The sequence below is a fragment of the Lasiosphaeria miniovina genome, assembly GCF_030549165.1.
Source record: "Lasiosphaeria miniovina strain SMH2392-1A chromosome Unknown B0T26scaffold_2, whole genome shotgun sequence".
NCBI classification, from domain to species: domain Eukaryota; kingdom Fungi; phylum Ascomycota; class Sordariomycetes; order Sordariales; family Lasiosphaeriaceae; genus Lasiosphaeria; species Lasiosphaeria miniovina.
Window position 1 is genome coordinate 2898438 of NW_026848221.1, and position 14545 is coordinate 2912982.

Sequence of the window (14545 nt, forward strand, 5' to 3'; positions counted from 1 at the left end):
CTGACTCCTATGCTTGAGCTATCTCAGGGGCTAGGAAAGCAGCCCGCCCACTTGTAATACACCCTACATAAGCTTACTTGTTCACTCATCGCTGGACACTTTTATGGCCCAAGAAAAGAGAAATTGTAAATGTCAAAGTAGCCAAAGGGGCGAACCCCCCTTCACCGCTTCAATTAGGACAGGAATATGCAAGGTCAAGTATAAAACAAAGAAAAGGGGGGTCGCAATGCACACGACGTATTTTGCCAGACCGCCGATTTCCCTCCAGTCTATCGAGATTCCCCGCAGTATGATGATAATGAACAAACAGTCAGGGGTCACCAAGGTTGGCCTGTCCAGCATCCTCGAGTTCGCCGTGCCCCTCCCGGAAAATGGTCTAAAGTTCGCGCTCTCTCTCTCTCTCTCTCCCTCCTACAGACACACAAACGTCTCGGCCCGCACCCCATATACACGCTACAAGGGAAGCAGAAAACATCAAAGGACATGTACAGAAGCTGCCGCCCGAAACCTATTATTCAGCCGTGACAAAATATTGCGTCGGCTTAGAGAAGATCCCGCCTGACGAACTCGTCACGCAGAGCCTTGCCCAGGCTGGCGGGTGACCGCTCAACAACGACACCAGCAGATTCGAGAGCCTTGATCTTGGAGTTGGCGTCGCCCTTGCCGCCCGAGACGATGGCGCCAGCGTGGCCCATGCGGCGGCCGGGGGGGGCGGAGATGCCGGCGATGAAGGACACAACGGGCTTGCCGCCATTGACGGTGTTGTAGGTCTTGAGGAAGTCGGCCGCCTCCTCCTCGGCGGAGCCGCCAATCTCGCCAATCATGATGATACCGTCCGTCTCCTCATCCTCCAGGAACACCTTGAGGCAGTCGATGAAGTTGGTGCCGCTGAAAGGGTCGCCACCAATGCCGACGACCAAGGACTGGCCGAGGCCGGCCTGGGTGGTCTGGTTGACAGCCTCGTAGGTGAGGGTGCCTGATCTGCTGACGATGCCAATGCGGCCGCGCTTGTGGATGAAGCCGGGCATGATGCCAATCTTGCACAGGCCGGGGGCGATGATTCCCGGGCAGTTAGGGCCTACGAGGCGCGTCTTGGACTGCGACTTGAGAATCGATGTGATGCGGACCATGTCTGCATATCTTGTCAGAAAAGGGGCTGCTCCCTCCCGCACGGTGTAATCCACCGCAGCACTGTATATGCCAAACACTAACCATGCTGGGGGATTCCTTCTGTGATACACACAACGAGGGGGATTTCGGCGGCGATGGCCTCTTCGATACCGGCAGCGGCCACTGGGGGACTACGGGTCGGGATTTCGTTAGCGCACATCGGCTAATGGGTCAGATTTCAGGGGGGGCAGAGCTTACGGGACGAAGATGGCAGTTGCGGTTGCGCCGGTCGCCTTCACGGCCTCGGTGACATTGGCGAAGACGGGAAGGCCGAGATGCGTTGAGCCGGCCTTCTTGGGATTTGTGCCTCCAACAACCTTGGTTCCTAGACAACGAATGCGTCAGAGCCAATCCTCCCTCGACCACAGCGCCTCGGTGTGTATTGTCATGGGTGATGGGGTAGAATTGGATTTACCGTAGTCAATCGCCTGCTGCGCGTGAAAGCTGTAGGCAAAACAGTGTCAGTATATCGCGTTAGATCCGAACGCCCGGATGCATCGCGCCGAGTCACAAAACGTGCGATAAGCGGGCGCAAGGGCCGACGCCGGGCAGTAGAGCGACTTACCTTCCCTGCTTGCCAGTGAAGCCCTGGAAGAGAACCTTGGTATCGCCATTGATGCGGAGGTTGGGGATGGTGAGGGAATAGGGCGACGACGTGGTGTAGGCTCTCCGCGAAAGCTGCGTCAAAAGGGCGCCCGCAGGCCGGGTTTGTCTGGAGATTGCCTGCATTGTCGCTTCGGTGCTGCGTGTCAATGGCTGACGGATGCAGACGACTGGGGCGCAAAAAATGGCTAGAGGGAGAGAGAAAGAGAGGAACAAGCGATGCAGCTCGCCAATGTCGAGTAGATGGGAATCGCTGCTCGGTGTCGGGTGCTGTGCTGCGTCAACGGATGTTCTTCAAAACAGTAAGAGCAGCTTCCCTGCTCGAAAATGTCTCCAACCTCTGGCCAACAAGACAACCGGCTTCGACAGACGGCAGGTCTGTCGCTGCTCATTGGTCCAATTTTTCCTTACCCAGTCAGTTCCTGGGCATCAGGAGGCCGAGTTCTTCCGCAACCGAACAGGTGCTGGGTCACGTGGGAATTCTGGCTGGCCACGTTTTGCTGTCTGCGGCACGCGCAACAGTGGAGCAACGGCCTATGCATGCACGCGCTAACATTAGGTCAGCTTAGCGCAGACCATCCCTTCAATTCTTTCCAACCTGCATCATCAACCCGGGCTTGTGGCTAGCTTCCTTGCCGTCTGGCTTTTGTGGCTCGAGACAGGTCTTTCGAATCAGTTGTAGGCTTATTATCCCGAGTCTCCAAAGCTGATTCGTGCTTGAAGAGGGGTTCAAGTTTGCCCCTATGTTCTTATGTGTTCTTATCGGTACAATCCGTCACACGGTCACTCATGCAAAACAGCTCGTTATCCTGGGCGTCCCGCATCCAGTGTATTTTTTACACTTTTTTTTTCCATCACTCCCATAACCAAATAAGAAACTGAGGACCTGCTCCGTTATCTCTGACGGCAATTGGACCAGCCAGTGCCTATGCTTAGCTTATTATGATACACATTATCGGCGCAGGGACTGGGCCAGCCAGTGCCTCTGATGATGATAATACGGGTATGTACAACGACTACAGGCCTAGTCAGGGTGGGCGCATCCCGGCTTCAGCCCCACTCAGGCTTGCATTCACGCCCAAGCTTCCCCCTTTTCCCAAAAGTCTCTTTCGGTTTCTGAATTCTTCTTGATTCCCCAATCATGAAACCTGCTGTTGTAGTTAAGATGGCCGAGGGTCCTAGTTGGGCCGTGGAGGAGGTCTCCGGCATGATTTTGTATGGGCACGCAGAAGAACAGTGCGTCTTGAATCTGCGGATACACCACCAGCTCGTTGAACCTCGAGCCTTGAGGTATCCGGGTATCCTTAAATACGTCCATGTAGTGGTGCCTGGAAAACAGGACGTAGGGCTTTTTGACACCGTACGTCTTGGTGATGAATTCGTCGCGGGCCTGCTGGATGTTGGCAGCCTCCTCTTCGGTCGGCAGCGTGTTGGTTGGCGTCTGCTTGACGGATTTGAATTCCGGCACCCAGACCTAGACAGGTTCGAACAGGCGGCGTTAGCACCCGAGTATTGATAGCCAAAATGATTAGGTCCGGAAGAGACTGCTTAATTACCTTTGGCAAATCCAACCATGCCTTCCGATCTCGAACAAAAACAGCCGAGATCCAGTGATTCGTCTTTGGATCGCTTTCACGCCCCCACATGGAAAAGACGCAGGCACTGTTTACATCTGTAGTAAGCTGCTGCCATCGTCGCAGAGAGCGTCTGCGGAAACGACGGAAAGGGGGAACCTTACGTGTCTGGGTCGTCGGCAACATACAGCGCATGCCCCCATCGCGATGGGCGGCCGCTCTTCAGGCGGCGCTTTCCAGCGGCGTAGCGGTCCTTAGTGGCCGCGTCGGAGCCAACATAGCCAACGTGGCCGACATTAGAGTCTTGACCAAGCATCATCGGTATCTTGTGCCTGATGTCCCTGTTTCGGCGCCAGAGCTCGAGTCCTTGCAGATAGTCGATATACGACAAGCCATGGGTTGGATCAGAAACCTTGAAGAACGTGACGCCTATTGATCACGCAACACTACAGGTCAGTATTAATGTCTTTTTGGCCCAGACGCGTTGCGTCTGACGAGGGACGACGGGGCATATAGTTACCCTGCCATAGCTCGACATCCATGTTGACAGGTTGGTCGTCGAAGAAAAGCTAATGTTGAGGATAATTTACAGTTAGGTTAGTAAGGTGACGTCTCATCTCCAATCTTCTTGGCTAATGTTTTAATTCATTAAAATAAGGGAGCGTCATTACCATCTGGTCGTAGCTGGCTCCGCTCCAGCCTTTAATCTTCGCAAAATGGACCTGCTTTGATTCTGGTAACTGCCAATATTAGCATCTTAACTTGCAGTTCTAAACAATGACATCGCTTACCGTCATAGACTTCGTTGTAGTCAACCTGGCTAATCATCTTTATGTTTCTCGCCTCTTGCTCTCTCAGTGGCTGAATGTGCGATGGGTCGGCCATATTGAAGTAGTACAATGCTCGGTCGGTTCTAGGTAGTTACGTAAGTTAACCACTCTGCTAGAAACGCGAGCAGTACCTAGGTTCTAACACAGCAAGCTACTCACAGGTCCTTGCTTGTGTTTTTCGACACAATAGCGATTTTCACCCCGTTGTTTTTGAGGTCCCTGATGATTTGAGGCATGTGGTACGACATGTTGACAAACATGCGTTTCGGATTCCTGTTCGTCGTGCATGCCAGCAAACCTAGTTATTAACTGCCACAGTGCTGTTCTTGTATGGGTATGTAGGTAGGGACTTACGTTTTGTCCCGAACTTGCTGTGTTGCCCCGTCTGGGGTTATGTAATGCTCAAGGTTGTCTCTCTGTTCCTGCGTAACCTGCCCCCTGATTCCAACCTCGTCCTTGTTGAGCCAATTGGTCCAAAAAGTGCCGCTTTTGGTGCCCGGTCAGCAAGGTAGACAGGTACACAGGTAACCAGAGGTGGGTGCAGGAGATAAAAAAGGTGAGCCAACTCACTCGAGATCTATTCCGACAACCTTGGGAAACAACTGTCGTAGCAACCTAATCAGCCCTAGATCAAGGAGTGGGTTCGATGGCGAGTGTAAGAGTTCATCTCAGTGCAGAGCTCACCTCTGGCGGAATGAAAGGAGGTGGATCTCGCGACCTCGACGATGACGTAATGTTGGGAATAACAGGAGCAGGTTGCCAACGGCTCGCCATTTTTAATTATGTTAAACCCGAGCGTCTTTGGGAAAGAAGAAGGCACGAGCAATTGTTCCGTCGAGTGCCGGCTCAGACAGGCTGTAGGTATATCAAGGTTCCAAGAGCGAGACCGATGCACAGGGAGGCTTTGGTGGCTTGATCAACAAGTCTCAACTAAATTATGCCCAGGAAGATGCGCCAAATTTATATTTATATAGGAAGTAATTACCTAAGTGCGGCCACATTCTTGACTGCTTTGGAGCACCAGGCCCCGAAGGGCCCAACCCACCACCGCCCATCATGACACGACTCCGTGGCAGGACCTTCATGCCAAATGATTCCAATTCAGTCTCAGGGCGGTGGAATCCAGGAGACGAGGTCTAAGGGGAAGCAGGGGATAAAACCCAAAGACCTTTTGTGCGGCCCTGGAAACGTCTGTCCGGCGCCTAGGAAGACGGTATACCCAGTACCCACCTTGGTCTCGTCTCAGCAGTCAGACCTCTGCAGGCTTGTGAAGATGGCGCAATCATCTCAGTCTCGTTTTAGGTGCCAAGCCTTCAGTTGCAGCCGAGCGCAGCCGCAATGGGCCGTTACAGATTTTGCAAATCATTCCTCTCGTAATTATCTGAGAGGGTATTCATTTTAGCAGAGCGAGCGCTAGGTTGAGGTCGCCTCTCGCGTCACCTTATTCAGTACTTGTTTCACACGGCTGATGGGCTGCTATTCTTACTACGGGTTGGGTATCAAATACACCCAGGCAGCCTCTGTTTACGAGACTAATTATACGAATGGTTACACTGGCTGCATTTTTCGATTTAGTCAGCGGCGCGCTTACGCCCACGATAGAGGCTCAGCCGATAGCCCCGCCACGCACTTCGAGGCTCACGTTATACCGCGCCGCCTCCTCGGTAAGAATTAAGAGCGATAAACGTCTTACCTCCGGCCTCGTAACCACGGTTTGACTAAAAGGGCGTTAATCAGTCAGCACCTAAGCCCCCCACATTTAGGCTTTCATTCATTCAATCCAGAGATCTCGCTAAGAACAGGTGAGTACCTGAGGCACCTAGGTATGCGGAATTGATTGCCTCCCGTCGCCTAGCAGGGCCGTGCTTAGCTCCAAAGCTAAAGCGGATTAATGTTTGCACCCGCCCGGAACCACCACCCACGGAAGGTAAATGCGGTAAGAACCTTGGCGATGTGTGTGAAACAGCCCGCATCATGCAAAGTCTATTCCCGATCCTCCTTGTGTTGGACCTAATTAATTCGCAGTTAGGCACTTTCCAGTCGTGTCCAACAGCAGCCTACCTAGAGCCTAGGCAGACGGGACCACCACGATGGACGGCGGCCGCCCTTTGCCTGCGCTCCGCCAGGGGGTGGCACCCGGCTCAGTAGTGGGGCCTAGGTGTGGCATGGACGCAGAGATGTTCATGTTCTTCGGATTCCCCGGAGATGACCAGACGTCGTTTAAAACCCTAACTACCCAAGGTAGGCACCTTACCTAAAGCAGCTTTGCCCATCAGCTTCTGGCTGACGGCCGTCCCCTGGACCGCCACAGTCGACAGAACTCTCAGAGAAGGCTGTGGTGGGTCAAGGGCAAGGTGTTGGAGTCGTTTTACGGCCCCGTAAGAGGTGCAATTTCCCTATGGAGCACCTCTACCCGAGTAGATCCCTTGCGTCAGTTTCGTTATCTCCAGCATCATCGCCAGCAAATCCATGTTATATCAGTCGTCAACCACACCATCCGTCCACCGCGCCGCGGTGTTCTCAAACATCGTGGTGGCCAGGGCGAGCAGATGGGAAAAGTGTCTTCCATGAATTTGTGAAGTGAGTGAGGCGAGGCAAGGCGAGGGGGGCTCCACCAAAGCGAGCACGACCGACGCTGTACGGCTAAGCTCGCTATAAAGACTCCTTGGGAGACCGCACAAGACGGCCGCCTTTTAATTACCCACACTCTTCCATCCTTTCTACACCACTCCTGTCGTTCTCTTGTCTTGGAAGGGGCATCCAAAGCGCCGCGACTAGGGATGGGCCAGTGGTTGCATCGCCTCCCTCACCTAGACGCTTCAAACGTGCGGTTGATGCATTTGAATCGCGCCTTCCGCTGAGAGCCGCCGCCGATCTAGAAAACACGCCACATGACATCGAGGCAGATACCGCACCTTCCTCGTCGGCCTTAGAGTCTCTACACCTTGACATCGTATAAACCCCCACCCCCCTCTTTCTTCTTCTCCGCTTCTTCATCCGCCGTTCCCTTCCCTGCAACCTTGCACGTCATTTACATCCAGTTTCATCTCACTCTGTGGTGTGGCCAGCAGCCAGCTATTTGATGTCTTCGACTCCTGGTAGAGACACTAACCATCCGGCTCTCTGGCTACCGGGCTAGATCTTGGGCTTTCCGCACCCCTATGCCCACCCCGGACAAGTTACTTTTTCGTCATGGTCACTATCTCGAGAGGACGAGAGCCCAGCGTTGCTTGCTCCTCATGTTTTGTTCAAGGTTGAAGGAAAATAGTAGCTAGATACCTCCAGCAACTAGATTTAGACCTAGTGGGTAAACATTATTCACAATTTTAGATCCTGTTTATTCCAACTTTACTCACTGGAGACGAATATCGGAACCAGGCGTTGACTTAATTGCCTACTATTTGCTTGGGTAGTTACCACACCAAATGTGTCTCATCAGTTTGTGGTCAAATTCTTTTAGCAGAACCACTGACAATCTAGTTCTTTCTCAAAAGCTTACTCTCTAACTTCGAATAGTTATGGCATAATGTATTTTGGGATACAAGGAATGAAAAGACTCAACAACCCAGTCGTTGCAATGCAGATGCAATTCATCCGGATCGAACGCGCATGTAATACCGGATGAACCTACCTCTGTCACACTAGCGTGATTAGACTCTATTTGAGTTGTTGCCTGTCGATCGTGACCGTAGAAGGCCTTGTTTGACAGTACGCCAGCACAGTGCCTAAACCTTTCTTGCTAAAGCGATGTCGCAGATTCCATCTGAAGAGAAATATTAGTGGTAAAAAATGACCACTTGCATAGCTGGCAAGTCCTTTATGAGCGCAAGGTATACGCAAATGTTGGGTACCATAATATCCTCTTGTATGTTCACCAAGATATCAAGGCTCTGAAATAGATGGAGGGAAAAAAAAAGTTATATCGTCGACGGTGTCATGACCATGGCTGCATAACACTGCTCTCTGACCAATGAAGCGATGTGTTTTCTAATTCTCGAATTAACGGTATAATCTTCTACTTCGCTATCAGATTTCTAGTCTGGAAACAGCAATTCAAGACTTCTCTCTCTCTCTCCCTCGGGCTTGTTTTGATCTTTTCTCCACATAAAAGTCGGTGGTCGTGATTACCGAATAATCTCTTGAATAAGGAAGATATCGGTGGGGCAAAATACTGCCCGAGTACCCAATGGCAACAGAGAGTGCCGCAAACGAGAAGCCACCGAGTGCTTTAAGGTTATGGCTGCGCTGCTCACTATTGGTTAATCAAGATGTTTTCCAATATTTTGCCCCACCGATATCGTCCTTATTCAAGAGATTGTACGGTATGCATATAGGCTGATGAAGGTACCCTTCGTTACCCACCCACTTTGCCTCTGTGACAAGTGGAAGACGCTCACGTGGGTACTGTAAATATCCACTACGCATTTTCTCAATGTTGGGCTCGATTTGGGATGGGTGGGGTTGCTTATGTGCGGAGTGACGACATGGAGATGACGCGACGCAACTGGACCCCATTAAGCAATACGCAAATATGGCCCAGCGAAAAGGTTACCGAGGTGTAACTCGGGTCAGGCAGTTAAGGGTTGGCGAGAGGGAAATACGACGATGGAACGCGGGAGGACACGGTCGCGGTCAAGATGCAGAGCAGGAAGCATGTACCACGCGAGGTGCCCATCATCATCACAAAAGACTGAAAGGTAGAAGTAGGGTGATTATGGCCGTTCAATTCATCGTAATAGGATGAGACGGCGAGGGTATAAGATGGACGAGGCATGGGCATGCATGTCAGGATACCTGTATCATGACAGAGACCTCGCAGCACTGTCACAAAGCTTGACCGACAAATGGGTATTTTGTCCTTCTTTCGTTGCTCATCTCCATTGGTTGTGATCTCATTTATTTTATGAGGTCCCGAGCCCGGGACACGAAGTGTGTCAGATAGCCATTGCCTATCCCCGCCTTCCACGCAAATGAAGTTGATGATGCCCTGAACAACCGCGCCAATCTAGAGTGAAAACGCAAAAAAGGACAGAGGGTCGTGTGGTGGCCACCCTCTTTAGTAGCCGAAGGCCTCGAGGGCCTGCACAGTCTTCTTGCCGACCTTGGCACTCTTCTTGGCCTCCGAGAGCTGTCTCGCGGCGAGCTTCTTGCGCTCGTAGTATGCGGCGCCCTTCGCCTTGCGGCGCTCCTCTAGTCTGCCAGACAGTTAGTATTCCAACGCCGTTTAATTCGTCCCCACCACACATTGAGCAGCCCGAATAAACGTACCTCGCAACAACATCCTGGTACTTCCAGCCAACCTCGTGGCTCAACCGGCCAACTGTGCAGTACTTGCGACCAGGCTGGAGTCTCAGGACACGCAGAGCCTGGGGGACCACCATCTTCTTCTTCTTGTCGTACGGGGGAGGGACACCCTCGAAGACCTTGAGTCTCTCAAGGGCAGCGGCGCCACGAGCGGTCTTGTGGGGGATCATGCCGCGGACGGTCTTGTAGAAAATCCGGGACGGGGCGCGGAAGTGGAAGGGGCCTGCGGCAGTCAGCATTGACTAACCAGCATCGGAGATCGTCGGATATCGGACTCACCACCGCGGGTCGGGTTGTACCGGGTCATCTTGCGCAGATAGGCATGATACTTGACTGTACCATAGTGTCAGCTAAATCGTTCTCGCACTAATCCCCTCCGAGTCGTCGTCGCAGCATTTGTCTGGGGTCTAAAAAGACAGTCGCCCCTCTAATCCCTCCACTGGATTCAGGCTCCTGCCTTGGACGCGCACACAAATATCGAGGTCGTCGGTGAATAAATTGAGGATGCAACGTACGCTTCGCGCGGAAGAATTCGCCGGAGATGTTCAGGGCCTCGCAGCGGACGACGACGATCTTCTGGCCGTTGAGGAGCTGCTTGGCGACAATACTGGCCAGGCGGCCGAGGAGATGGCCCTTGCCATCGATGACGACCTGTTGCGAGTAGATGTTAGCTCCCCAGCTCTCCAGACCCGGTCTTCGATTGTGCTATCGCGAAGTCGATTGTCGATTTCGCCCAATAGTCGTCATTCGCGAATGTGCATGATCTCGCGATTGCGCGAGGCGTTAGGGATAGAGAAGTGTGGGATGCAGACGTACCACTGACTCAAAGGATGACATCTTTTCGGCAGAGTAAACTGGGAAAAGGAAGGGGGAGGAAAAGGAGGAAAATGTTGAATCAGTCAGTCGAACTCCGGCTGATCGATTAGCAGCGAAGTTGGCTGCTCCTTACCCTCGCGATGGTTGATGGTCGGGCTCGACTTTTTTGTGTGTGCTGAAAATTGGCCTTGTGCTCGAGGTCCTGAGAATTGCACTAGCCCGTTCTGGGAGATGGGAAGGCCCGCAAGCGAGCGGTCCTGCTGCCTCAGGTTTGGGGTAGGGTTAGACCTACAATTGGTGGGGTCAGCTGACTGACCAATGCTCGTTTGCTTGGCATTTCCGTCACTCCGAGTCGCTGCCCGCACCTGACGTTGGCTGGCATAGGGTCAGTGCAATGCAATTCGTTTGGCTGTTGCCCTTGTGACAGTGAAGTTGACCTTGTAGAACAACCATGCCACTAGATAGAAAATCTGCCCGCCCTGGAGCGGAATTTGCCTTTGCGCGAGTGTTTCCTCGACACGCTTGCGAATTGGAACAAAATGGGCTGCCCAATCAAATGCGCAAGGTTCGGGGAGAAGACTGAGGTACTCCAGATCCTCCATCAGAAACCTCATTATCTAAGCTCTCTACCTACTTATAGGTATATGCTTACACTCGCAGCGCGCATATACGACGACTAATGCACTATGCAAGACCCCATACTCCAAATCGTATCCCATCGTTACGAGGAAACTCTTTGACTCCTGGCTCTCCAACTGGCAATGCAACCAAATAGCCGTCCACGCCTACCGTGACCACAGCGTGCTCGATGATATATGTATGCGCGCCAATGCTGGGCCGAAAACAACGAAGAAACTTCCCGCGAAACCCAGTGCGTGCCTCCAATAGTTGCTATGCAAGTCAGAATCAAGAGAAAATTCCTAGGTCCTACAAATACGCGAAAATGTGCGATGATTTTGACTTAATCATCCTTGACCGTCACCAGGTAGCGAATTTGAAGGGGTTGGACGAAGGGCATCCGAAACCGCTCAAGCTTTGGAAACGTCGTCGATGCTCTTCAAGTCGGCCTGAACCTCCTTGACTAGATCCTTTCTTCTTTGACGTGCTCCTTCCTCTCCTGCCGTCTCGACCTCGTCAAGCTTTAGGAGGACTTGCTGCATGATTACTTCTGCCAGCTTCCGATGCTCCATTGTTCGTTTCTTTGGATCTGAGGGCGGGTTTGCGATAAATTCCTTGCAAAGCGGGAGTAGTTCCTTGTCGAAACGGCTTGCGATCTGGTTTAGTTTGTCCATTGCGCTTCCCGGTGGGGCGGGGATGGTGATTCCGCTGGACCTCGCAACGGCGGGCTCTGGCGCCGGCAGTGGCTCCGGTGCCGGTGCTGGTTTCGGGGACTGCGTTCGGACTCTCGACAGAGCGCGTCTCCTCCCATCATCTCGCGGCACCTCCAGGCTAAAACTCGGCCCACTCTCTCGGGGGCTATGGTTGACAGGCTGTCGCCCTCTTCGCTTCTTTCCGGGCTTTCTGGCGCCGTGGTCTTCCCGTCCATCCCGCCCTACCACGACGACCTCCTCGCTGTGAGAGCTCTCACCGCTACTGTCAGTTCCGCCCTCCCCAAGAACAACCACGACTTCGCTGTTATCCTTGACGCCATAGTCCCGGATGGGAGCGTCTGGATCACTAAGCAACTGGCCCTTGTAAAGTAGGCGCATTCCTTTGGCCTGGCTGTCGGGGACATCCAAGATTATTTTGGCCCGTACCTTTACATCGCCCACCAAGAGTTTTCCGTCGCCAATCGAGTAGGCTGGAAAATGCTCTGGAAACGTGATGCCTCTGTGCTTGATCAACATGACGTCGTCCTCGGGTTGATAACGCGGTGCCGTTGGGGGATGGGCATGGCCAGCGTAGCGGTCGGACGAGGGCGCATAATGGCTTTCGTAGGAAGGGGGGTTGTCGACGCCATGATTCTGGAGATCCTCTGACGTGATATAGCTGTAATCTTCGTCCGTTACAGCGGGAATGTCTCCTTGACCAAGGGCCGAGTTGAAAGGCGATAGGCCACCCGCGCGGGTCGACCAGCCATATCGAGACATCTTTTCTCCCTTCCCTGGCGTGTTCTTGGTCTTCTTTTGGGAGTTTCGTGCCGTGACGGCGGGAATGGCCCCGAGAAGTAACAGTGCGCCGGCAGCTGTGGTGTAGAGCACGGTCGGGGAGACGCCGGTCGCCGACTGAAGATACTCGGTCGCACCAGACAGATGTTCGACGGCGCTGTCCAAGAAGGGCTGCAGAGTCGCCGGGAGCCTGAGGATCGATGCGGTGAGATTCGCAAACGAGGCACCAGACGATGCCCCAAAACCCGAACCGGAAGCCACCTTGACGTTTGGGGTGGTCCTACGACAAAATGTCGTCGACCTGTCGAGAGGGAAAGAAAGAGGATGAGCAAGGCTTCGGGGTCGGGGCTATATCATTGACCGCGATTGCTGGAGCGATGCAAAGGCGGTGGCAGATTCAGGCTTGCTGCTGGTCGGCGGGGAACACGTTTGCTAAGCCAATGGTTTGACCGAGGCGGGTATCGTCGCTCAGTGGATGCCGCAGGCGAGTTGTTCTTCCCATCCATATGACACAGCTTATCAAAAAAATGGTGATTTGACGACGATCACCGCCTTGGAGAATTCAAGGGTCCTTCAGGCTGCTGAGGTGCCCATATCTGTCCCCGATTCCGTGTGGATGGTAGCTTTGGGGTGGCGCTCCAGCAACCGGCCTGCAAGGGTTCCGAAATGGCAACCATGAAAGCCCTTGGGACGTTCGCTGGAGGAGAACTCTATAAGGCCTAGCCCGATAACCCTGCACGCAGCGCTGACTGGCTCCATGCCTGCGCTTACCCCACCTCTGGATCTTTTCAGGCATTTCTGGACTGGAGGACCTGCGGCAGCCCGCGAAAACACCCAGCGCGACATCGTTTGGCGGCATTCAAGTTTTATTTTTGCCATCGATGCAACTAGCCGCGGGACCTGAACTACCCAAACCCCGTGGATCAGATAAGGCGATAGTTCGGTACCATCGACAGCCTCACCAGCACTTGGGTTTGTGTCTTTGATGTTGGATTGTGTGTCGCCTTGATCAATCCATACCACATTTGAACGAGCTCAATCACCACGCCCAACGTAGATCGCCGTATTTTGTTTAGCGGTTCGGCCACTCAGTTCACCGACTGGCTGAGGTTGTACCACGGATTCATATGGCGGCGATCTTTTTGTTGGCTTAATTGAAGGTGGTTCAAAACCCCACGGGAGGCAAACGGATAGCCATAGCAGGCTTTAGGTTGCGAAGCTATTGGGGGATAGGACGGAGTATTTACCTACAAACAGAGAGAAGTTGGAATAACCTCATGCTGGGTTTGATGGCGGACAGCACAGCCTCCCAGAGTGCATAAGTTCCGAGTTGGGTTGAGATCGGCCCTCATTGTTTCTACCATTCAGAGATCGAACATTCAAGTATTTCCTGTTGCAACACGCGATCCTTTGGGGTTTCCTGAGACTGTATGCCGAGAGTTCTTACTCCGGGTTCCAAGTTCTATTTCGACCCGAAACAAGGAGCCAGTAGGTTGTTAATAACATAAATCGCGCAAGAGAATTACCGGGAATTACAGTAAAATCCAGTAAACCATTTGTAAATCGGATGAGCAAAAGCAGTTCCGTTTGGACTTTCAGCAACATATTCCCGTAAACCGCTTTCCATCGACCGAGGTAGTTTTCTTCAATTTAAAGCAATGCTATGACTTCACTGAGTCGCGTCCTCGGCATCGCGATATCTGTTGGTCGCGATGCGGACAAGGAACGGAAATAAACTTTTACCTCGGCGCACTTGGCAAGGATTTGTAAGGCACAGTCGGATCTTTGCGTCATTGGTGCTTCTGGCCTATCATGTCGAAGACGCTATTTAGAGCTGCAAAAGCCCGAAGTTTGGGATCTCCAATCTTTAATACGCACAAACTCAAAGCGGCATAAGGTATCTACCGCTTTCGTCGACTGCCGAGGTATCGAGACACCGAGAAACCGAGTTTGGATTGGAAATCCCGGTTGCTTCAGCAGGTTTGAACAGTCTTCTGAGTAATCGCCAGGCCTATTAACATCCCACGTATTTGCATTATTGCACTGCGTGCTGCACTCATATAGTAATCATCGGGGCGTAACCCGTGTCCGTCTTTGCGTTTCCGCGGCAGGCTGGACCCGCCCGGCCCCAGAGAGGAGG

At 52.8% G+C, this 14545-nt stretch overlaps 4 protein-coding genes across 4 annotated transcripts; all 4 read right to left on the reverse strand.

Annotated features, from left to right (window-relative positions):
* Positions 1-542: 542 nt before the first annotated feature.
* On the reverse strand, positions 543-1899 carry B0T26DRAFT_738240 (succinyl-CoA synthetase-like protein; the record flags this gene model as incomplete). Its single annotated transcript, XM_060443566.1, has 5 exons — positions 543-1132; positions 1213-1301; positions 1369-1495; positions 1586-1614; positions 1736-1899. 5 exons carry the CDS (start codon positions 1897-1899, stop codon positions 543-545), a joined length of 999 nt encoding a protein of 332 aa, XP_060300430.1.
* A 946-nt stretch (positions 1900-2845) lies between these two features.
* On the reverse strand, positions 2846-4951 carry B0T26DRAFT_672225 (acid phosphatase-domain-containing protein; the record flags this gene model as incomplete). Its single annotated transcript, XM_060439422.1, has 10 exons — positions 2846-3247; positions 3330-3435; positions 3512-3776; positions 3868-3916; positions 4019-4080; positions 4139-4260; positions 4337-4450; positions 4532-4663; positions 4748-4779; positions 4862-4951. The coding sequence occupies 10 exons, from the start codon at positions 4949-4951 to the stop codon at positions 2846-2848; spliced, it is 1374 nt and encodes a 457-aa protein (XP_060300431.1).
* Positions 4952-8962: 4011 nt separating this feature from the next.
* Positions 8963-10498, reverse strand: B0T26DRAFT_140263 (ribosomal protein L13 domain-containing protein). The gene is made up of 5 exons (XM_060433395.1): positions 10298-10498; positions 9997-10132; positions 9761-9814; positions 9446-9704; positions 8963-9372 (listed from the first exon to the last, which is right to left on the reverse strand). The coding sequence occupies exons 1-5, from the start codon at positions 10316-10318 to the stop codon at positions 9234-9236; spliced, it is 609 nt and encodes a 202-aa protein (XP_060300432.1). The 5' UTR covers positions 10319-10498; the 3' UTR covers positions 8963-9233.
* An 827-nt stretch (positions 10499-11325) lies between these two features.
* On the reverse strand, positions 11326-13201 carry B0T26DRAFT_747893 (BAG domain-containing protein; the record flags this gene model as incomplete). The annotated part of the gene is made up of 2 exons (XM_060444892.1): positions 11326-12685; positions 13182-13201. The coding sequence occupies 2 exons, from the start codon at positions 13199-13201 to the stop codon at positions 11326-11328; spliced, it is 1380 nt and encodes a 459-aa protein (XP_060300433.1).
* Positions 13202-14545: the final 1344 nt, after the last annotated feature.

What these genes read in the sequence shown, in the direction of transcription:
- B0T26DRAFT_140263 (XM_060433395.1), bottom strand. Translation starts at nt 10,318, where the DNA reads ATGTCATCCTTTGAGTCAGTG. An exon ending in TGTCATCCTTTGAGTCAGTG is followed by an intron (nt 10,133 to 10,297) that starts GTACGTCTGCAT and finishes TACTCGCAACAG; the next exon opens with GTCGTCATCGATGGCAAGGG. An exon ending in TACCAGGATGTTGTTGCGAG is followed by an intron (nt 9,373 to 9,445) that starts GTACGTTTATTC and finishes ACTGTCTGGCAG; the next exon opens with ACTAGAGGAGCGCCGCAAGG.